This window comes from Arachis hypogaea, chromosome 19 (genome assembly GCF_003086295.3).
Source record: "Arachis hypogaea cultivar Tifrunner chromosome 19, arahy.Tifrunner.gnm2.J5K5, whole genome shotgun sequence".
Lineage (NCBI taxonomy): Eukaryota > Viridiplantae > Streptophyta > Magnoliopsida > Fabales > Fabaceae > Arachis > Arachis hypogaea.
This window is the reverse complement of record NC_092054.1, coordinates 152,047,393-152,071,378: the sequence shown is the minus strand read 5'-3', so window position 1 is coordinate 152,071,378 and position 23,986 is coordinate 152,047,393. Positions and strand designations below refer to the sequence as shown.

General features: G+C 37.2%; 3 protein-coding genes across 3 annotated transcripts; 1 reads left to right on the top strand and 2 right to left on the bottom strand.

The window, feature by feature from the left end:
• Nucleotides 1-9,657: 9,657 nt before the first annotated feature.
• On the top strand, nt 9,658-12,530 carry LOC140182422 (inositol transporter 1-like). The gene is made up of 5 exons (XM_072228619.1): nt 9,658-9,811; nt 9,888-9,958; nt 10,568-10,670; nt 11,626-11,732; nt 12,216-12,530. The coding sequence occupies exons 1-5, from the start codon at nt 9,658-9,660 to the stop codon at nt 12,528-12,530; spliced, it is 750 nt and encodes a 249-aa protein (XP_072084720.1).
• Nucleotides 12,531-13,403: 873 nt separating this feature from the next.
• On the bottom strand, nt 13,404-16,675 carry LOC112775099 (RGG repeats nuclear RNA binding protein A). Its single transcript, XM_025818567.3, has 7 exons — nt 16,178-16,675; nt 15,161-15,467; nt 15,013-15,078; nt 14,753-14,885; nt 14,343-14,498; nt 14,179-14,235; nt 13,404-13,886 (listed from the first exon to the last, which is right to left on the bottom strand). Exons 1-7 carry the CDS (start codon nt 16,350-16,352, stop codon nt 13,671-13,673), a joined length of 1,110 nt encoding a protein of 369 aa, XP_025674352.1. The 5' UTR covers nt 16,353-16,675; the 3' UTR covers nt 13,404-13,670.
• A 2,607-nt stretch (nt 16,676-19,282) lies between these two features.
• On the bottom strand, nt 19,283-23,200 carry LOC112775466 (uncharacterized). The gene is made up of 8 exons (XM_025819086.3): nt 22,777-23,200; nt 22,542-22,651; nt 22,008-22,064; nt 21,623-21,922; nt 21,089-21,336; nt 20,284-20,590; nt 19,919-20,192; nt 19,283-19,821 (listed from the first exon to the last, which is right to left on the bottom strand). The coding sequence occupies exons 1-8, from the start codon at nt 23,098-23,100 to the stop codon at nt 19,567-19,569; spliced, it is 1,875 nt and encodes a 624-aa protein (XP_025674871.1). The 5' UTR covers nt 23,101-23,200; the 3' UTR covers nt 19,283-19,566.
• Between the last annotated feature and the right edge of the window lie 786 nt (nt 23,201-23,986).

Here is a 23,986-nt window from a genome sequence, read left to right as displayed (position 1 = left end):
AGGAGAGTAGCTTTGAATGTAATTCGAACAATATGGTTCGAACTCCCACCAAAATGTTCCTCATAATTCGAACCAGGTTGGTTCGAACCCTGGCTGCACATATTTCGAACCAGAGTGGTTCGAATTATAGAGAGAGATTCGGGCTATGTAATTCGAACCGTGCTGGTTCGAATTACACAAACCGTAATTCGAACCGGGCCGGTTTGATTTAGTGGGAGAGAGACCTCTATATAATCGTTCTAAGCGTGAGTTGGTCTCATTAGACCAGTGAGATGGCTAGTGAGGAGAGTTTTGTTGTTCTGGTTCACCACAGAGGATCCATTAAGAGGAAAACTCGTTCCGGAGTGAAGTTTACAGATAAGGATCCTCTCTGTATTGTCGTGAATCCAACGACAAGCTATGATGACCTTGTTAGATCTGTGCTGATGAAACTTAGCCTGGAAGGTGCGAAGCGGGTTAAGAAGTTTTTCTATCGCATTCCAGTCACGATCCTGCACGATACGATGAAGTATGATTGTTTCACGATCGGTAGTGATGAGGACCTGCAAGTCATGTTTCTTTGTCGGAGGCAGTTTCCGGAGGTGAGAACACCAGAATTGCTCGCAAAGCTGATTGATGTGGTATCCAGCTTAGGGGGTTCCAACCGGAATACCACCAATGTAGCCACGGCAGCTGGCTCCAGTTCGAGGGCTGCCGTGGCCTCTTCCTCCGTCCCAGTGTACGAGCCAGCAGTCCAACTTGTCGCCTCCCCGTCTTTTGCTGTTGATCTGAATGACGGCGTAGGCGACGAGGTAGGATCCTTTGATATTCTGCCGAACGCTTTAGAGGGCGTTCCACCGGTTGGCGTCGGAGACGGAGTCTTAGGTGATGCAGATGAGGACGACGTCGAGCCAGATACGATTGAGGATGACAGCGGCGACGAGGTTGGAGCGACTGGTCCTGCATTGGCGGGCGGTGGTTCTAGCTCTGGCACACAGCAGTATCCACTACATTTTTTCTCATTGGACTTGGACGCCATGAGGCATGAGGGGGTTTTAGGGGACGCTGTTGGATTCGGAGCTAGAGATGCGGAAGGGACTGCTGGTCTGACAGAGTTCCAGGTTGGTCAGCAATTCCAGGATAAAGACGAGGCCCTGTTAAGTGTGAAGAGTTACAGCATCCGTCGAGGGGTACAGTACAAGGTGCTGGAGTCCGATCACCGCAGGTATGTGGGCAAGTGTTCCGAGTTTGGGAATGGGTGCACATGGTTGATTCGACTGAGTCTCCGGAAGCGCAAGGGTCTTTGGGAGGTCAAACGGTACAACGGACCTCACACTTGTCTGGCCACATCCATCTCGAGCGACCACAGGAGTTTGGATTATCATGTGATTTCGGCGTTCATTATGCCAATGGTTAGGGCTGACGCATCCGTGAGCATAAAGGTGCTCCTAAACGCCACGGCAGCGCACTTTGGTTTTAGGCCGACTTACAGGAGGGTATGGATGGCAAAGCAGAAGGCTATTGCCCTCATCTACGGTGACTGGGATGAGTCATACAACGACATCCCTAGGTGGGTGTTGGGTGTCCAGCTGATGATGCCTGGAAGTGTTGCGGTCCTCAGGACGAGCCCGGTTCTAGTTGGAGGACAGGTGGACGAGTCTCAAGCGTATTTCCACAGACTTTTCTGGACTTTCCCTCCGTGCATCGAGGCATTCCGTCATTGCAAGCCGCTAGTCAGCATTGATGGCACACATCTGTATGGGAAGTATGGGAAAACGTTGCTCATCGCGATTGCGCAGGACGGGAACTCCAACATTCTACCAGTCGCATTCGCCCTAGTGGAGGGTGAGAATGCAGAGTCCTGGAGATTCTTTCTCTCGCACCTTCGAGAGCACGTGACCCCGCAGCCCGGTCTGCTGGTTATATCGGACAGGCACAACGGCATCAAGGCTGCGCTTGAGGCCCCTGACGGAGGTTGGTTACCGCCATCGGCGTACCGTGCATTCTGCATACGACACGTAGCGGCTAATTTTGCCCTTACCTTCAAGGGCAAAGACGCTAGGAGGCTACTAGTCAATGCGGCGTATGCGAAGACCGAGATTGAATTTGATTACTGGTTTGATATTCTTCGGTCTGAAGACCCAGCGATGTGTGACTGGGCGAACCGGATTGACTACTCCTTGTGGACTCAACATCGTGATGAGGGTCGAAGATTCGGTCACATGACGACGAACATCTCCGAGTGTGTGAATTCAATCCTCAAGGGGGTCAGAAATCTCCCTGTAGCATCCCTGGTGAAGGCAACATATTGTAGGCTTGCAGAACTCTTTGTTCGGAAGGGGAGAGAGGCTGAGGCGCAGATGGGAACCGGACAACAATTCAGTCAGCATTTGGTGAAGTGTATTGAGGCCAACTTGAAGACGGCCAGGTGCTTCATGGTGACGTTGTATGACCGGGATAACTCCGAGTTCACCGTAGCAGAGACCACTCCGACTGGTTCTTTCTCCTTGGGTACCTACAGAGTATCGCTTGCATCGCGGACATGTGACTGCGGGTACTTCCAGGCGCTTCATTTCCCGTGTCAGCACGCACTTGCATGCTGTGCCTACTCACGGCTCACCTGGACCTCTTACGTTCACAGCGTCTATCAGATTAGCTCGGTGTTCAGTGTGTATCGGATGGGATTCACACCTCCGATCCCGGAGGGCTTCTGGCCACCTTACGACGAGCCCACGGTGATTCCGGACCCTGACAGGAGGCGTGCGAGAGAGGGTCGTCCTAGATCCACAAGGATACGGACGAATATGGACGAGGCAGATCTGAATCGGCCAAAGAGGTGCGGCCTATGTCGCCAACCCGGACACACACGACGTTGTTGCCCACAGGTTGGAGGATCGTCTCAGGCAGGATGCCATTAGTGGGCATGTTGTTAGTATTAGTATTTTTTACTTTTTGGTTTTCCTGTTAGATGCAATGTTTGAGCACGTATGTAACTGTTTGATCTTTAAACATTGTACTTTGATTGTTGCGAGTAGTAATGAATATGTTGTCTTTCAGTATGAATACTGTTACAAGTTCCGTCGATGCAAATTTTAATATTCTAAAGTAAACAATAAACCGTTTCATGATTCGATGATTATAAATAGTCAATGTCCCACAACACAAATAACAAATAACATAGGTAAATAGACTACAACATAACAAGGAAAGTACATATCATTATCATACATGACTGAACCATAGGGAACAAAATACATGAAACGTGCATCATCTAAACAGATGCGATCCGGTACCACAGCGACGGGCTACCCGTGCCCTCTGACCTCGGCGGATAAACGGCTCCTCATCCTCGATGTCATCCCCATCCTCCTGCGGGGCAGGCTGTGCAGGTGGCGCAACATGCAGGGGTGCTGCAGCCACCCCTACGACAGACTGTGATGCAGCGGTGAAAGCAGATGGAGGGGTACCTCCGAGATAGAACTGCTGACCACCGGATGACGATGGAGGCTCGTTCAGATCAACATCTAACGGGGCCTGTGTGCCTGAGGTCTGACCACCACTGCGGGGAGTGACGTCCCCCTGCATGATGGCGGTGATCTCCTCTAGGAAGCGTGGACTCCCGAAGTCCCCAACAAGCGTCTCTGACCCAATAAAGTCTGACCACTGAGATCCCGGGATAACCCAAGGTGTACCCCCCTGCTCAAGCTGGTCATCGGCTGGCACACCAACGAAGTAATGTCCAAGAAGACCCGATCCAAGTCCAGCGTCACCCATGTCAGCCCCGTCACCCATCCCTGTACCATACCACTCACCCCCATGACCGCCATCATGTGTACTAGTACCCGCAGCTGCAACAGCCCCTAAACTACCCCCGCCAACGTGCCCATGCTGATCATCGTCATCGTCCCCACGGTCAGCATGCCCCCTCGCCCTACCTCCCTGGGCTCGTCGTCCGCCTCTAACAGGACCGGCGTCGTGATCATCGTCCATACCATGATCAGGCCACCTAAACTCACGCTGGCTCCGCCGTGTCCCCACACCCATCCTCCTCTCAACCCTACGCCTGTCCGGCACGTCTTCAGGACGATCCATGTCAGGAACTCGCCCCGGACCTCGCTGTGACGCCTCAACCGGAACCGGAACTGCTCTCGGATCTCCCAGCTGCGTGTCCGGAGACAAGAACCTCTTCCCATACTGACTCCACCACTCAAGGAACTCATGCGACGGTCCGGGGTCGGCAACAACGTCGAACCTCAGCACACTCTCCTGACGAGAGTCCCAGTAGAGATGCCACTTCTGCAAATAAGACGGGAACCACCGATCGCCACCTCTACCGTCCTTGGACATCAGAAAGTCGATGTTCAGGGCGGGAAGCGGAGGGGGCTGTACCCCTCCAAACTGCAGAAGAACACGATCTATCTGATGCCACTCTATGACAACAAAGTAGATCAGCGCGGTCACAGAGCGCCACAACGCCATATGCCGAGGCTCCAAAACCTCCGGATGCAAAACCTGAAGGACGTCGGGGCTACTGTACGGCATCCATATAAACTGCACAACACAAGGAAGCCATTCTTGTCAGGGCAACTGTTGGAACCAAATAGAAAAGGTTGCTTATAAAAGGAAAGTTGTTAACTTGCATACTCACCTCCCTGTCCTGTAACCGGTCTATCCTGAGCCTCCACATCGCCACTCTAGGACCCTTCTCGCTCCCGGAAGGGTTGTAACCTGACCATCTGCAACATAAACATGTGTTACGTCAACTGAAATATGTGTTTAGAGTATGCAATAGACTATTAATGAAATGTAGTGATGTGTGTAAAATTGAAATAGAGAAGACCGTTTCTAGTACCTCGAGACCAACGGCCAGCTGAACGTCTCATATCCTGCAGGCCTAAACCGAGAAAAGCGCCAAAAGATCCAAGACTGAAGTAGCTGAAGCGGGCCCGCTAACTTGACGACATGTCTGTTCGCCACTCGGCACATGCAACGGTACAACCAAGCCAGTGCTGCAGAACCCCAGCTGTAGGTACCCAGCTCCTCCAGCCTCGCTACGTACGGAAGCCATCTAATGTGAATCTGATTCCCGGACTTGTCCGCAAACAGCTGCGTGCCCAACAACATCATGATGTACGCACGGGCATATCGGCGCACAGTCTCCTCATCTGCATCCTCCGGGCACTCGCCAAAAGTCTCCTGAAACCAGCTGCAGTTCACGGCGTACTTCTGAACCTGACTAGGAGGAGGTATAACTCTGAGCAACTCCTGGAACCAGACCCAGGCTGGACGGCCACCCTCGATGTATATATGGAACTCTGACAAGCATCCGCTCATGTAACGGCCGTCCACTGGCAAACCCAGCTGGTATGCCACGTCCTGGAGTGTGATAGTGCACTCTCCGAACGGCATATGAAACGTGTGCGTCTCGGGACGCCATCGCTCCACGAATGCACTGACAAGGGCCTCGTCTAGCCGGAACCATCGGTCGTTCAACCTTGCAAGATGGTATAGACCTGCCATCTGCAAGTACGGAACGTATCTGTCATCAAGTCGCATGCCCTGCTGCCGCCGCATGCTCCTAATGCATCGCTGGGGCTGCAAATAGTAATGAACCGCATAGTTAAAACCAGCTTAAAAACCAACCACAACCGTAAGCAACACGATAAATCATCAACAAACCATTCTGCTAAATAAAACCGCATAACATTACATGAAAGATAAGGAACTGGAAAACAAACCCATATACCGCACAACTAAACCTTTAACATAAACCGGCTTAACGAGATCCACTAACAAGAAAAACTTTAACTAAACCGGTTTACATAAAACATCTAGCGTAAAACAACTACAATCAAACAAGTCAAACAAATCACCAACATAAAACCACTAATGAAAACCACGTACCCTAAACCACTCACATAAACCGCTTGCATAAACCACTCACAAAAACCGGTAACATAAACCACAAACATAAACCACTAACATAAACCACTAACTTAAACCACTAACATAAACCACTATCCTAAACCACCAACCTAAACCACTAACATAAACCACTAACTTAAACCGCTAACTTAAACCACTAACATAAACCACCAACATAATCCCCTCACATAAACCACCTACATAAACCACTAACATATACCATCATCTAACCCACATGCAAAACCACTAACTCACAAATACCGCTAGAATAAAAAATATTTCCGTACTAACCTCGTCGTTGATGACCCCGGCTATATGAGCGACTCCGTCCAAGTGATATAACCGTGCCGGATCGTCCCCCATCAGCAGAGTAGTCCGTTCAGGTCTTCCTCGGAGAGAATCTGGGTCGTTTTCTCTGAGATTTGGTGGGGTAGGGGGATGGAATAATAGTTCGAATGAGGGTGATTCGAACTCCTTATATAGCCGAATCACCCCTAATTCGAACCAGCATGGTTCGATTTATGAAGGAACACGCCAAGGGTAATTCGAACCAGCCTGGTTCGAATTACATACGTCGCACAATTGGCTATAGTTCGAACTAGGTCAGTTCGAATTACATTCAAAGATCCTCTCCAAGTAGTTCGAACCACCCTGGTTCGAATTATTAACGTTTGTAGTTCGAACCACCCTGGTTCGAATTACATAAAAATAGCTTCTGGCTTATTGCTGAAACGATTTTCAGTTTGGCGTATTTACGTTACACTATTTTTGGCTTGGCTTAATGGGGTTTTTTACCCTTTATTTTGCTTTGGAAAATGTTAGTTTTATTATTTTATTTCAATAAATTTGGTTTATAATTATGTTTATTACATATTTATAATTATAAAGACTTTAATGTGTGTGAACTTTAAAAATTATAATTTTTTTATGTTTTTAGAAATTATAAATTTATTGAAATTGTTGTGAAATTATATATAATTGTTTAATATTTAATGGTTTATAAAAAAAAAAGAGAGCCCGCCAACTCGCCAGCGTACCATTAGGCGGGGCGGGGCGGGCCAGCCCACCAGATGGCGGGCTTTTCCATTTGTCACCCCTAATGGAACATGAACATAAGTACCCGCCGCATAGAACATATTAAATATACGAGAATATAAAATTATTAATTTATCCTAATTTATATATACATAAATTCATTTCTTGAATTTAGTAACCCTAACTTCTGCCTCCAATTCAAATTCTTCCTTTTTCTTCTAGACTCATTTTCAGTCTCAATCCTCTCTCTCTCTAACTCACTTTCTCTGCCTCTCAAGTCTGTCACTACGTCGCTCAATATCGTCCCAAAAAATTATGTTATGTTATTATGTTGGAATATGTTTTTATGTTTTCTCCTTTGAAAATGTGTTATCTTTTATAACGAATATGTTATAAATTGTGTTGAATTATATTAAATTGATTATTTTATGATTATTATATTATGTCTTTTTGTGTTAATTTTTTTTCAAAAGTTTTCAAAGAATATTCATAGATACTCGAGGAGATCTGCGTTCCTTAAGGGGTAATTAAACAGGAACTTGCAATGACAGAGAAGGAACGGGGGCATTTTTTTTTTAAATAGAAGTGAGGGATGGGAAGGGGGCTTCTCACACTCTCCTGAGTACTCATTACCATATCTAACTAGCAACGGGATCCAATTTGAGCCGATTTAAGAGGGGACACGTGAACTTTATCTGCATTGGGCATTTAAGGTAATGAACGTAAGTCGGATTTGAGACCCTAACAATAGATTTTAGTTGATCTTGCTTGCATTGAGGTCTTAATAGGCCCAAATATATTTTGGATTAATATTTTGAGTCATTGTTATAGCAAATACTATACTATTTAATATTATAACACTTAATATTTACAAGATATTTTTTAATTCAAATTTTAAAAAAAATTATCTCTTTTTTAGTTTTAAATATTATTTTTTAATGTAACGAAAAAGTGAAAATAACAATAATCACTCACATAATTAAAATAGATAATCTTAATATTAACATGACACTATATATATCAAGAATTATTATATATGATATATAATTTTTTTTTCTTTTCTGTAATGACTATTTATATAATTTATTAAATAATTTTTTCATCTTAATATTTAATAAATTTAACATATAAAATATTATTTAACATACAAAATAAGTAACTTAAGTCATTATCTAGGACAATAAGTATAATAGTACAAATATTTATTTATTTATTAGTAGTAAAAAATATGTAAATAGTATAAATTGATATTTTTTTTAGTATAAAAGCAATAATAAAGGTTAATAATTAAGTTAATTACATAATTAAAAAATTATGAATAATTTCTTAAATAATAATAAAAAATAAGATCACTATTTTCACATATTACAAAGTTTATGAAAAAATTTTTGGATAATAAATCAATCATCAATAGATTATACATTAATTTTGTCAAAAAATTAAATAATTAATATATTGGATATTATTATTTACATATATATATTATGGAATACTAAGTTTATAATTAATTTTTAATCCAATTTTTGGTAATTAAAATTTAAATGACTGAAATTATTAAATGCTAAATATTTTGTATCTAATCAATTTATTTTTTATTGAAATTAAAAAAATGAGTTGTTAATCAATTTTAAATTTAAATTTAAATTTGAGTAAGAAAATAAAAAAATATTTTAAATTCTATCTCACTAACCAGAATTAATTTTAAGATAAGAAATTATTTTGTACATCATATATATTGTAAAATAATATGGTCATTTACTATTTTTTAATGGTAAATATTGTCAAATAAAATAGTGTAAGAAATTAGAAAAAAATATATTTATAAGTTTAGAAAATATTAATTTATTTTTCAATAGAATAAATTATATATTGAATAACAAAAGTTGTTATTGGTTTCTCTTCACACTAACTAATACTCAACGATGGTGTTTCGGTACACTATGTTACCAAGAAATATTAATCGATCTAATAACTTTTGTAATGACATAAGTTTATGAATTTGAAAATTTAGAAATCATTTCATAAAATGTGAAGTTTTAACAAGTAACAAGGTTGACCATATTGTTTTGACTTCAAGAATGAATACGATACCAACAAATAAAATTGTCCCAAGTAAATTTCAACAAAGACAAAAGTCTATGAGTATTGCTATTATTGAAAAATTAATCTATTTTAAAGACAAATACAATTTTTTCTATAGATTTCCTAACTCGACAAGTCGATGACTAATCTACCACATATTGATACTCTATTTATTAAGGGTCTGTCGCTAACTAATGGACTGTTATACACACAAGACTAGATTCGAACTCCAAATACTTGCTTAAACGGACAAATGAGATGACCATTCAACCAATTCAAATTGATTAAAATAAATATTAATTATTTTTAATATTTTTAATTTATAAAATATTTATAATAATAATTACTATAGATAATTTTTATTTAAATTTTAATAAAAAAAATTATATAATTTTATATATTATCCCGTGCAAGACACGAAAACATACACTAGTTTTCTCATAAAAGCCAAAAAAATGTTTGTTAAGTTGTTACAAATACAACAAACAAGAAGTTTCCATAAGCACTAAATTTAATAACTATCAGTTCTCATATAAACTATAAAGTGATCATCGGTACTCATTGCTTTTTCATTTATTATTTCAATATGCACAAAAAGAACACTTGCAATTACATGATTAAGCAAGTAATGCAACAATGGTGGCTGATATGGGCATGTCCATAAATGCTGGAACTTCTGACTATTTGAAGAAGTATTCAAAACGTAGAATATCATTTTTTCAAAGCTCTTACATTATTGGAGTTTCTTTTGCTGCTGGCATTGGTGGTTTTCTCTTTAGTTATGATACTGGTATATATATATTATAAATGCATGCATTTAATTAATAACATTTCATACTAAATATCTAAATTGATTTAATTTGTAGGTGTAATATTTGGTGCTCTCTTGTATATAAATGAGGAGTTTGAATATGTCAAGAAGAGCTATTTACTTCAGGTAATATATAGAAACAGAATATCTTTGATTTAATTACTATCAATTTTATTATGTGTATATTCAAATCAATTACCAAGCTATTATATAGATTACTTAGTATTCTTTTAAAAAACTAATATCCTATTCTAAAAAAATTTAATGTTTGATAATTAATTTTATGTTAGATTATTTTATTAGTCCATATAATTTGATTGAATTTGTAATTAATTTTTTTTATTTAAAAAAACTTAACTACGTTCTTATACTAATTTTAAATTTGTAATCATATTTTTACTATTCTAAAAATGTTTAACTTAACAGAATAAGATCAGGTATATTCACTATTAGTAAAATGTATGAAAATATTTTTTTAACATTTACAGTTAATAATGATCTGATTACGAGTTTAAAATTAGTGCGAGACCCATTTGAAAAATTTTAAAATATGTGAAGAACCTAATCATAAGTTTAAAAAAATTATAAAGACTAGTAGTTAATTTAAAATTTTACTATTGAGTTAAAAAAAATAAATAAATAACGGCTTACTTTTTGTGTCTATGCAGAATTTTTGAATTACTATAATATATGATTATCATATTGTATTATTTTGTATATTCTGTCTTACCGGAGATAATTCTTAGCATGGCTTTGGTTGGAGCAATTTTTGGCACCGCCATAGGTGGTTACATTAACGATGTCTTCGGACGTAGAATTGCTACTAGGGGTGTTCGCGGTGCGGTTTGGTTCGGTTTTAAGGGAAAAAGTCATCCGATCCGAACGTTTAATTTATGTGCGATGCGGTTTAGATTTGATGAATTTTTTTTGAAAATCCGATCCGATCCGATCCAATTACAAGCGGTTTGGATCGGTTTGGATTTGCGGTTTTTTAAATAAAAAAATTAAATACATATAACAAGTCTCAACATCAAATTTTAAATAATCAACAATGACATAACAAGTCTTAACAATATCTTAAAAAACTAACGATAACATAACAATAGAAATAAAATTATATGTTAGTTAAAATAAATAATAAAATAATATTTTTAACATAAAATATTTATTAAATAATAATAATACATGAATAATAGAAAAATGTATAACAAATTGAACATGTTATAAGTATAATTGTAAATATAATAATAAAATAATAATATTATAGCACATTATGCGGTTTAGATTGGATTGGATCGATTATAAAAAGTAGATCCGAAATCCGATCCAATCCAGCGGTTTGCAAAAAATAGAATCCAATCAAATCCAAATTAGTATGGTTTTAATCGATTTTCGGTTTGGATCGGATTGAATGAGCGGTTTAATTTGGATCGGTTTGGATTTGAACACCCCTAATTGCTACAATCATAACAGATCTTAGTCTTATCATTGGATCAGTGATAATGGCTCTGGCACCAAATCCTATGCTTATCATAATGGGCCGTTTTTTAGTTGGCTTGGGTGTTAGTTTTGCCTCCATTACTGCTCTTATATATATTGTGAAAGTATCACCATCTGAAATAAGAGGGGGATTAATTAGTGCCAATTGTCTTATGATTACTAGTGGCCAATTTCTTTCCTATATCATCAATTATGGCTTGACAAGAGTAAGCTTCACTAACTTGCAAATTAACTAATAATATATATATCTTCAATTATAATTTATAAACATCGACTTATGTATGCATATGCAGGTTCCAGGGACTTGGCGTTGGATGCTTGGACTTGCAGCTACACCGGCTCTTATTCAATTGTTCTCATGATGTTTCTTCCTGAGTCTCCTAGATGGCTCTACCATAAGGTCTAAAATATAACAGTTATTATTTCTTTTAATTCAATATAGTGTTAGTGTTAAATAATTTTATACATAAACATCACACAAGAAAAAATAATTATTTTTTACATTGACAACATTGAATATTTATTCAAAAAAATATTTGATTAGAAGATTATATAAAATAATTTATACTACCAATTTATAAAAATTAAACTCATGTATATGTGGGTATATAACACTTTGATTCCTTTAAACTTGCAGAATAAGAAGGAGGAAGCTACCACTGTGCTTTCCAAAATTTACCCATCACCTTGATTGGAGGACGAAATAGCAATTCTTGAAGATCACTTGGAACAAGAAAGCAAGAATAAGGTCAAGGTTAAATTTAGTGATGTGTTCAAATTGAAAGAAATCAGATTAGCATTCATCTGTGGAGCTGGACTTCAAGCATTCCAACAATTTGTTGGAATTAGCGTTATAATGTACTATAATCCAATAATAATCTAGATGGCGGGCTTCAAGTCCAATGAACCAGCATTGTTCTTGTCACTTGTTGTTGCAGCCTTAAATGCTGCTGGCACAATTTTGGGCATTTACCTAATTGACATTGCTGGAAGAAAAAAGCTTGTTATTGGAAGCTTGTCGGGTGTGGTTGGAACCTTAATCCTCCTCTCTGTGTCTTGTATTATTATAGGAAATGAGAACAAAAGACAAGTTTTTGGATGGCTTGTTATTGCAGGTTTGGGTGTGTATATTTTATTCTTTACACTTGGAATGGGACCTGTTCCTTGGACTATGAACTCAGAGATATACCCTGAATAATATAGAGGCCCACAGTAAACTGGATTAGCAGTGTGATAATGTCAACTAGCTTCCTTTCACTTGGCCAAAGTTTCTTAATTCTTTTGGGAGTAGCTGTTCTTGCAATAGTATTTATAATTATTTACATGCCAAAAACAAAAGGATTAACTTTTGAAGAAGTGGCAGACATTTGGAACCAAAGAGCCTACGGAAAGGATAAAAATATAAAAAGCATCCTGGAGAAAGCAAGTGCATGATTTTTTAAAATGCACAAATCATTAGGTAAAGATTATTTGCGGGATCTTCTAACTTCTAAGAGGCCAATGTTGTGATGCATGCTCCAAGTCTCCAAATTTTTTCATGCGCCTTGGAATTTTTTTCAAAAGTTGTTTACATGAGAGAATGGATCTTCTTAATTGTTTTCTTGGAATTTTTTTTTAAAAGTTGTTTATACGAGGGAATAGATCCTCTTAATTATTTTTCTCAATTGTTTTGTCAAATATGATATTTACCATTCAACATGCTGAGTTATATATTAAAAACGGTAGCATGATCAAAGTATAATGGCTGCTAATTTTAGTTTTGATACCTTTTCCAATTGCAATTTTAAGTGTGTGACTCACAATAAAAATTTTCTTAATTCTAAACAGAATTTTATATATAAAAAGGAAGAAGGTAGAAGTAATTAGAAAATACACACTAATTTTTAAAAACTAAGGTTGAGATTTCTAAAAGTTGGATTAAAAAAATTGCCAGCACGGTTTGCACAAAATCTTAACATATAATTTTATGGATGGATTCGAAAAGTGAACGTGACTTGGCAAGAATAACAAAATGGAAGATGACGCTGCGATGAATCATAGCTTCTAATTTTTAAGTTACGATAAACAAGTGTGAACCAAATATCTCAGTATACCCCGTGGTATTCCCCTGAAAATGCATCTAGAAGAAAAAGTATTTGGAGTTAAGCTATAGACTATAGAGGGAACAAGGAATCAATTTAAAGGGACAACCTAAATTTACATTTTTAAAGCTTAAAAATTAATACGCCTGCCGTTACAGGAAATCCAATTACTATAGTTCTTTTTCCTGCTTCAAAGCAGAAAACCAAAATTGAGGGGAAAAGAGGTACATATAAAGATGTCAGACGCTAGTTGAGTTTTACTTGGCACTTAAAGTAGGAAACTGGCAAGGATCTCCAATGGCTGGAGCTCTTTCATTTTCATAGCTAGCAGCATAGCCACCACCATAACCACCTGTTGCACCCTGGAACCGTCCAGGGCCAGGGCCACGGCGGCGGCCATGGCCCTGGCGACGACCTTGGTTATAGTTATTCTCACCTTCTGCTGGCTTCAAAAACTCATTAATGCTGACAGACTAACAACATGAAACCAAATCAGCCAAAAAGCACAAGTCAGAACAGACGCATGGAGGAAAAATGTGAAATAAACAGGTGGAAGTGGAACCCATAATATCACAATAATATAAGGGCAATTTCTACATGGAATTCCCCTTCAGTGAAATAAAATAGTGAACTAAGTAAGAACGGCAATGAGTATGAAGGCTACAAGGGGTAATTTTCACTAAATGAAAAATCGAAGATGCCAAAAGTTATCGAAATTGATTTTAAATGTAATAGCAAACATAAGAAAAAGCAACAAAACCATACCTTCTTGGATTTCTCTTCCTTCTCAAGAGCCTCCTTGCGCTTATCCTTATCCGATCCCTGGACAGAAGGAAGACCCAATTGATGTTATGATATCCAGAATGTACTGCAAATCTAATATAATAAGATACAAAATAGAAGAGAAATGTACATCCAAATATTTTTACCAGTTTTATAAAGATGTCATCATTGTCTTTCTTGCTTGACAGTTGCTGCATGGATTCAAAAACTTTTGTATCTACCTTCCTCTCTTCAGTCTTGAGTGCTTGCAAGGCCTTCCTTTTCTCTTCTAGTACTTTTTCATATTCTTCCAGAGTCATTTCCTATCAAACAGATCAATCAGTCAGACAATGGGCTAAAATAATTAATAAGCACAATTTATGGAATTCTGCAGATCACTTCTAATGTTAAATTTTGAACTTTTACGTTAAAAACCTTCCCTTTTGCTCCCCCTTTCCCAAAATCCATATTCCCATTCCCAAACTAGTGAGTGTGGGTGCGAGAGAGAGAGAGAGAGAGAGAGAGAGAGAGAGAGAGAGAGAGAGAGAGAGAGAGAGAGAGAGAGCAGAACAATCACCTTATCTTCAGCTTCTTTTTCTGCTGCTTCATTAGAAGGGTTCTCCTTATTTCCATCTGCTGCAACATCATCTTCACCAGAAGGCTTATCATCACCCAAATTCTTTCCAGTTTCATTCACTTCCTCAGCCGCCCTAAGTAAATTGAAAAAGATAAGAAATGTGCAGCAGAACATTCAAGAAAATAGAATAAAGAAGAAAACATGTGTCAAGGATTGTTATCAGAACTATTTAGTGCATGGTTGTGACATGGAATACTTACGGAGCATGTTCTTCAGTTTGACTTCCCCAATTTCCTCTCCCAGAACCTTCCCGTTTGAATTCACTTCTGTATAATAGAAGAAGAAACACTTAAATAGAGGAATGGAAAGTCAGAATAATGCGTACTCAGTTCTTAGTGTAACATTCACCCGCGGCCAGTCCCACTGTGTCGTTCTCTTCGTGGATGCCCATCTTCACCACCTTCTCCATTGCTGAAGCCTCCACCACGCCCACGACCCCCTCGATAAGGACCTCGGGATCCACCATAACCAAGCCTTTCTGACGGCTTCCAGGTGTCTCCATCAGGAGCACCGTGACCAGCAGGGTCAGCAAATGAGTTCTCACCACCGAAAGAGTCACGGTTGAAACCACCAGCCCCACGGCCACGACCATATCCACGCCCACGTCCTCCCCCTCCGCGTCCGACGCGGGATGTTTCATTTCTTGCGTCCCTCACTATCACAATAAAAATCCGAATGTTTAGCATTAAGTAAAAGGAGATCAACCATGATATGAGCCTCATCAACAAAAAAAAAAAACCTAAGGAATCAGAATTTCAGATTACATAAAACAAATACATGCTTAACCGAAATAGAAGAGAAAAAAGGTTATCTTTCTAATCTAAATATTGAAGAATCGGTTTTAAACAGAAAAATACATTATTTTTTAATACAAGCTAATTTAATATTGAATAGCTAGTTTGAACCGAATCATCTTAAGGGACTTCAAGCACCATTGGAAAAATTCGACCCATTCTACAGCAAATATATTCCGAAAACAGTAACATGTAAGTTCTGTTTTCAACTGTTACCAATGTGGGATTACAAAGTCACCTTCACCTTAAACCAAGCATATCATTATACATGGTAAATCATGTTAGAAAGAATAGAAACACATGTAAGAATAGAGAAGTACGAAGCAAGTTTCAAAACAATTTGGTGTAAAAAGAACAACAAAAGGAATGGAGCAAAAGGGAAGAGCATGCTACGTGTCAGAATTCTATATTGCAAAACAAAACATATGGTTATATGCCAGAGCAGTGAATGTTCGTATAAGGAAACAAGAAAACATAAATCTTAGAACGCCATAAATAAAAGAGAGTCCAGAAAGAAAGCAAAACGATGAATAAGAATTCGCAATGAAAAAAGAGAGAAAGAAAACAGAACCAGCTTGAGAAGGAGGGGTAGGCTTGGTGGGAAGTTGAGCTGGCTTGTTGAGCTGAGGTTTCTTGGTGGCGGCGGCGGCGGGAGGAGCAGCGGACTTCTGCTGCTCGGCTTCGATTCGGTGGGAAGGGTCCTGTGTGTCGTCGGACAAGAGATCGAAAGGGTTCATTGTCGCCATTGCTGTGAATACCCGGAGAAGACGAAATCGGTGGCCGACGCGGTGGCTGCTCCTCCTCCCTGACGGGGTTAGTGTATGTTATTCCACCGAAACACAGATCCTATCTCATCAACAACTCCATCTATCAGCGGACCCAGAGAGAGAGAGAGGGAAAACGAAAAACCCTAGCCGCAAAAGATAGAGAGTGAGAGAGAGAGAGAGAGAGAGCGAGTGAAAGAAACGCACAGCAACCTCATCTACAATTGCGGGATTTATTTGGGAATTTCATGCCCCTTACTGCATTAGGTTACTTTTTCTAGAAGTAAATGTACTATTATCATATCGTATCATATCATTTTATAAATAAATATTTATCTTGCTAAAAAGTATAATACTAATTGTTTTAATTAGGAAATTTTATTTAATTATTATAGCAATATATTTTTATTTTCGGAACAGATATCTCGCTCATCATTATTTTTACAACTTAACAAAAAGGGATTTTTTTTTAAATAATTTATCAAAATATATAATTAGTAAAAATTTTACGAAAATGCATTTTATCTCTTATTTGGTATAAACGAAATACGTGTAATCTTATTTCTTTTATAATGTATATTTTTTTAAAATTGTAATAAATTATATATTTTAATAAATAAAATATTTATTTTATTTATTTAAAAAATCCAACAAAAAGTTAGTCACTATATTTATCGACGGTCTAAATTTTGGAGTAAATTTTTTTATTTTTTAAATGAAAACCAAAATACGAAAAGAAACTAAAATATAAATATTAAAAAAGTACATCAAAATACCTCAATCTGATTTTTCATTTTTGTACGACTATAACTATTGATTCACTCATTATCGTAAGAAAATCTTCAAGGCGTAGAGATATATTAAATGTTGGGCATATACTAAAATTTAGTTATTTATATAAAATATATATTAAAAATAAAATACAAATTAAAAAAATTTGAAATAATGTATATGATTATCAAAAATACTATATAAATAAAAAATAATTATTAAATTTGTTGTTATGTTTGTATATAAATATATATTTTATTTTATATATATTTGTACGGGACCTCGTCGGTATAGATTGAGAGAAGGATTAGGGACTCACCGATTTTGATGGTAGAGCGATAGGATAGTACCTGCAAAGATATTCCGATGTTCAAATCAAAATGGATCTAAAAAGTATATGTGAGGGTTAAAAATGTATATGTGTCCAAGCAAGCCATTGACTCTCTTTATATAGTTTGCGGTCGTTATCTTATCCTTGTTGGCTAAGATAAGAAAGTATTTGAATTTGAATATTAGTTAGGAATTTGTGGTTACTTGGCCAGTTTGGGTCGCGATAGTGGCCCGAACCCAGGTAATTAGGTCTTTTTTTTGTTTCCCACGGTATCTCCCAACCCGACAGGTTAAGGACTAATTCGTCGCAGATCTGAGCTCCATTTAAGGGTTTGTCGCTGGCCAATGGGTTGCTGCATGCACAAGACGGATTCGAACCCCGACACTTGCTTAAGCGGACGAGTGAGCTGACCACTCGACTAACCCAAGTTGGTTCCGTCTAAGATTAAGCAACACGCACAACCTACACCGCGTCGGGTACCGTCGTACATTGACCCTAGACGTATGGCGAGCACGACGCGTTGCCCCTTGGGAGTGGACACGAACGAGTAACCGTCTTCCGCAGCGTGCCCCCTCAAAGTGCTGGAACGAGCACGTCGCGTTGCCCCCTGCCCACGACACACCCTGCCGCACGCATATCCGTCATCCGCGTCGTGCGCCACACTAGGTCTGGCCTAGTGTTGGGCTGCGCACACCGCATTGCCCCTCGCAGTGGCGCACAGGCTGCCCGATGTTCCCACGTCATTGCTGCTCTGATAAGGGATGGATCGAGCCCGAAACAATATTCAATGTGCATTTTGTATTTTATATATATTATTATATTTTATGCAAAAAAATTTATGTGCAACAAAAAAATAATTACTAAATCAATCACTATATTTTTGTGTATAAAATATAAATACATGTGTTAATCAATTCAATTTTAATGTATATTTTGTATTTTAATAATTTGAGTGAATACCCCACTCAACCTCTGACAATTATCTCGAAAGGACAACGATGTTTCTAAGAAAAAAAAACATCCAATCGGATCCTAATCTTTTTTTTTTGGACTGATTAGCCCCTGTGCCAAAAAAATAACATTGACTTTTTTTTGCACAGGAGTCTCGTTGTCCTTTCGAGGTATTTGTCAAGGATCAAGTTGGATTTTTTTTTTTGTCATGAACCTCGTTGTCAGAAACTATTTTAAATTTTTTTCTAATAATTTTATATAATTAATTAATTTAATAACTAATTTTTTGTGTACATATTTATAATTAATTCTATATTAATAACTGATTTGATAACTTATTTTTAATACACAAATATATGATAATTAATTTAGTAAATAAGTTTTAATGTATATATATTATTTTTTAATAAAATAATAAAATGTTGATATCTACTCTATTTACGATTTTGATAATTAATTTAGTAAATAAGTTTTAATGTATATATATTATTTTTTAATAAAATAATAAAATGTTGATATCTACTCTATTTACGATTTTGAATGTGATCAAAAGTATTCATTCAAGATTTAGTTAGATTTGACAGGATTAAGTGGGATTTGTTCGGTTTTTTAGTTCCTTTTTGGTAGGTTTCTGTACATTTTCTTCTTTATTATTATTTTGAAGGGCCACATTTTCTTATTCTTATTAATTTGGTCATTTGACCTACTTTTATAAACAGTGAAGGCAATGCAATAGATATATCAAAGTAAAATTTCAAAGTTATAGTATAGTATAAAATTACTGTTGAGTGCTTTTTGGCAATTTCACATGTCAAACAGTAATGGTAGGGAAAGTTGACGAAATGGCATAGATAAGATATACAAAATATACTTAAATAAATAAAACAAAGAACATTAAACTGCAAAGCAGCTACAAATAACTCAATACATGTAACGATTACATTTTCTATGGTCCAAGAACACACAGAATGACTACCGTATACAATACAAACACACTATACTCTCATTTTCTTATTTTCTTTTCATTTTTTTTCTTCCTTAATTCCTATCTTCTGTGTTTCAATTGTTCTTTTTTAATCAATTCTCCTATTTATATGGTATCTGGAACAGATGCTATTCTACCTGTGAAGAGGAGCAAGCAACTCAGGAAGAGCAGGAAAGCATACACACACCGGGTCGATATGCCCATGCTGGCGGCAACCGGGCATATTTTTCCATTCCTGGCTGCTCATCAAAGGGATGCTCTACTAACTTGAGCAACCGGCGAACTTCGCTAAAATCACCTATTTCTGCAGCATCGATTGCAGTCTGGCACAGATAGTTTCTGAGAATAAATTTAGGGTTAACGGAATTCATCGAGGCCTTCCTCTGATCATCGGAAATGTCACTGGTCGAGAGCTGCATAACCCCAAGAAAAGCAATCATATTAAACAACAATGGCATCATTGCCTGTTGGTTGATTGCATCAAATGAATAGAGTTACTGTAGTACGTACCTCGTGTATGTAAGCCTTCAACCAACTGGTCCATGCTTCCTTCCGCTCGTTGCCGATATCTAATAGTACAGACTTCAGTGGGATCAACAACTCATCATCTGGAATGCTGGTATCTGCTTTAATATTTGAAAGTGTCCGAAAGAAGTTTGTGTAATCAACCTTATCTACAGCCATATTACTAAGAAGTTTACTGATCAGCTGCTTATTATATTTAGGAAGGCCAAGCTTCTTGGTCATTATAGCTTGATAATCATCCATAAATTTCGTTCCATACCTGAAACAAACCAACCATAAGGAGACAAATTTAAAAGCAGTTCAAATCTATTCCTCCTACAAGGGAAAATACATGCAAGTATTACTGCTACCTTTCCATCGCATAATTCGCCTCTTTCTCATTTATTAGTTGAGCAGCTGATAGAGTTGTTGTGAATTGTGCAAGATTCCACAAACCAATGTCAGGCTGGTTTGCAAAACAGTATCTTCTACCTGGAAGATCTGTGGTATTTGGGGTAAAGCTAGGATCAAAAGCATCCAAAAAGCCAAATGGACCATAATCGATAGTAAGACCCAAAATGCTCATGTTATCAGTGTTCAGCACACCGTGAGTGAAACCAACCCCCTGCCATTTCGCAATCAAGGAAGCGGTACGTTCGGCAACCTCCACCACCCAAGCTGACATAGGATGACACCATATGAAAAAACAGACAGAGCTAATCAGAACTCAAAGTTTTACTTAAAATAATCCCACAAATAACTGAATCATTATCCATATATTTGAAAAAACACAATCATTGTGTTAGTAAGGAAGTTAGAAAGAATACAATGGAGGTTTCTATGTTCAGAGTTTTTATGGAGCTAAATGACCTTGTGAACACATAGAACAACAGCCTATAAGGTATAATGTACCAAAACCTTACAAGTATTATCTCCAACAACAACAATAATAATAATAATAATAGAACCAATTCTTGTCTTTTATCTTTCATTGTCATAAACATTGAAGTAATCTGAGCAACAGAAGATACCAACTAACAACAGCAGATAATAAAAGCCACATGATTTCTACACCAAATTTTCAACAAAAGACTTTGATAACAAAAATGCTAAGGTCAGCAGTATAATCCAGATTCACCAATTTGGATATTGTAGTGTCAGATCTTGTTCCCTTACCTGCATACTTGTTTGAAGTAAGATCCACAACAGAATGATCTTCATCACCAGTGCTAAAAGATAAGCCTTCACTCTTACTCATGTTCTCAATATGAGGAAAATGGTGTCTAATAGCATAGTCTGCCAAATCACGGACAATACCTAGATCCTCTTCACCTCTGGAGGCATGTATTTGGTATGACCCGAAACGGAGAAAAGATTGGGCAACTCTGCATACAATTGCACCAGGTTCTTCCTTCGGGTTGCCACTGCATGTGTGATATTAAGTTATTGAAACATATTCATCAAATCAACCTTCAACATGTGCATATAACAATATTCTTAAAGAAGATGTCAGTCTCCAAGTCCAGTTTTTTCATCATATAAAAAAATTAAAAGAAAGCCTAAAGTTTGTATGCTAAGAACTTGGGTCATTCTTCAGACGCTGGAATTTTACATGAACAATTACCAGCTAGAGACTAGAGTCATTATCATTATCATTAAACCAAGAAACATGAAAATAATCTAGCATTGTTGAGGTTAAAGTGAGCATACTCATAAAACATGTCTCGAGTGACCAGCTTCCCAGTGGTCACAAGACAAAGGGCGCGGGTTGTTGGAATCCCCAGGTGGTGCATTGCTTCACTACAAAGGAACTCCCGTATACTACTACGTAGCACCGCAAGGCCATCAGCAAAACGACTGTAAGGAGTCTTCCCAGCACCTTTGAGTTGTAGCTCCCACCTTTCAGACTTTGAGTTCAGTATTTCCCCCAGCGTAATTGCCCTACCATCCCCCAACTGCCCAGCCCACATACCAAATTGATGTCCACCATAGCACTGAGCATAAGGCAACCTGTATACAGTATAAACTCAATCAAGCCTAACCGTATCATTATTATCCATCCAAAAAAATCTGCTGACATCTATAAAACACTTACGCTCCAACCAATGGTGTTGCACCAGAGAAAATATGGGGAAAATCAGGCCTTTCAAATCTGAAACTCAAAACACAAAAAGGGTCAATAACTAATACTAAGCTTCACCAAAACACGTCTGACTACATTATTTGGTGTAGAGCATCCAGAGTTAAACCCTTCGATACAAGTACAAAATGCATGCAAAACATTAGTTGTAGTGTTGATAATGGCACAATGCACATGACAATAGAAAAAAAAAACCAGCCATGCTATATGTATATAAAAAATTAGCCACCAAATTAGTCAATCATATAGAATACATATTGAAATACAAAATACAAAATACACATTGAAATGAGTTAAATTTATACACAAATTCATAATGGCTAATTTCGGTGTGCATATATAGTATTTTTGTAAAAAAAAAAAAATAGTGGATAAGCCCCAAACAAATATGCAGTTTCCAAATTCTAATATATGAAACCGAACAATGGGAATCAAAGATCTATGCTTTAAGAGGAACACAAATTGAAGACAAAAGTAAAGACAACTAACTCTTTATGGTCCAAATCAAGGAGGTCAGCAACGGGTTCGGACCACGCTACAAGTTGGGGATCATCTACCTCAGCTGAGGGTGAAACCTTGGTATAACAAGCATGCAGCACCTGAAACCAAAACAATAATAATAATAATAATCAGAAAGAGGAAAAACGAAAACCTAAATTGGCGTGCCATTGAATCAGTATGGAATACGATATTGAAAAGGAAGTGAGAGGTGAGGGTGAGGTACCTCTCTAGGGAAGGAATCGATTCTGGGATCAGAGGGAAGTTCTTTGACGAAGGAATGGTCCCAATCGAGAAGGTGGAGCTTCTTCTTGGAGTGGGATTGGAGAGTGTGAGTGGAGAGGCGGTGGGTGAGGGAGTCAAGGGAGGAGGGGGATTCCTCCATGGAAGATGCTCCGCATGCAAATGAGATTCGAGTGCGAGTGGAGCGGCGAGGGTACAATGGTAAATTGACCCTGGCGCGTCGCAGAAAGAGTGATGTTTTGAGAGAGAAAGAGAAATGAAAATGGGCGAAGGTACTCGTGAGGCTCAGAGACAGCGGCATTACCATGTTGTACTTTGCGTTTTGCACTCTCTTTCTCTCCCTTTCTTTATTCTTCCCCCTCCTACCAAAATATTCTAATGTATTTTTAAGATAACTACCATATGCATGTAATAGATATTATAAATAATTTAATGCTATTTAATTATATTTTTATATAAAAATAGTAAAAATTTACGTACTCATTATAGAAAATTAATATTTGAGAATTATTCAATGAAAATAATTGCATATAAATTTTCATCAAATGTTTTTATATAAATAATTTTTTAAATTATTTTCAATCTTTTTTACATTTTCTTTTTCAAATAAAATCATAAATATACATCTTTTTTAATTTTTAATGTAAATTTTAAAGTAAATTTCAAGAAAAATATAATTATTTTGGTAAATTATTTCATGATTAATTTATTTCTTAAAATTTTATTAATTTTTATTTGTATTTGGGATATTGTGAATAATGACTATATTAATTAAATACGTTTATAATACTAAAAAAATGTTTTAATATAGTTTAAAAACACCAAAAAGCTAAGTAATAAGTGCCAATAAAAAGTTGGATAATAAATAGGAAAACAAAAATATCATATAAATACTAAAAATTAATTATATATGTATAATTATATATGTTATTTTACATATATATTTTTAATATATGTTTATATTTGATAATTAATCTTTAATTTACCTATAATATAATCGATGAAAAGATTTTTAATTTTTAGTATAAAGTGACCAAGATACTTTGACTGCACCAACCATTATCTCTTGGAGTGAATTGGATTATAACAAAAGTGTGTGTATAGATATATATAATATAATATAATTACATAATTCCAAAATTACAAATGTGCTCTTATAAAAGGATACTAAGAGTAACTTGCTTGAAAATTTA

Excerpts from the sequence above, each read along its gene's own strand:
- LOC112775466 (XM_025819086.3), bottom strand. The coding sequence starts at position 23,100 with ATGGTAATGCCGCTGTCTCTGAGCCTCACGAGTACCTTCGCCCATTTT. Across the intron at positions 22,065-22,541 it reads CTTGATTTGGACCATAAAGA|ATTTGAAAGGCCTGATTTTC; the intron begins GTTAGTTGTCTT and ends TTTGAGTTTCAG. Across the intron at positions 21,337-21,622 it reads ACTCGAGACATGTTTTATGA|TGGCAACCCGAAGGAAGAAC; the intron begins GTATGCTCACTT and ends TCACACATGCAG.
- LOC112775099 (XM_025818567.3), bottom strand. The coding sequence starts at position 16,352 with ATGGCGACAATGAACCCTTTCGATCTCTTGTCCGACGACACACAGGAC. Across the intron at positions 15,079-15,160 it reads CACAGTGGGACTGGCCGCGG|AAGTGAATTCAAACGGGAAG; the intron begins GTGAATGTTACA and ends TCTATTATACAG. Across the intron at positions 14,236-14,342 it reads ATGACATCTTTATAAAACTG|GGATCGGATAAGGATAAGCG; the intron begins GTAAAAATATTT and ends CCTTCTGTCCAG.
- LOC140182422 (XM_072228619.1), top strand. The coding sequence starts at position 9,658 with ATGGTGGCTGATATGGGCATGTCCATAAATGCTGGAACTTCTGACTAT. Across the intron at positions 9,959-10,567 it reads AGAAGAGCTATTTACTTCAG|ATAATTCTTAGCATGGCTTT; the intron begins GTAATATATAGA and ends GTCTTACCGGAG. Across the intron at positions 10,671-11,625 it reads TGCTACTAGGGGTGTTCGCG|GTTCCAGGGACTTGGCGTTG; the intron begins GTGCGGTTTGGT and ends ATGCATATGCAG.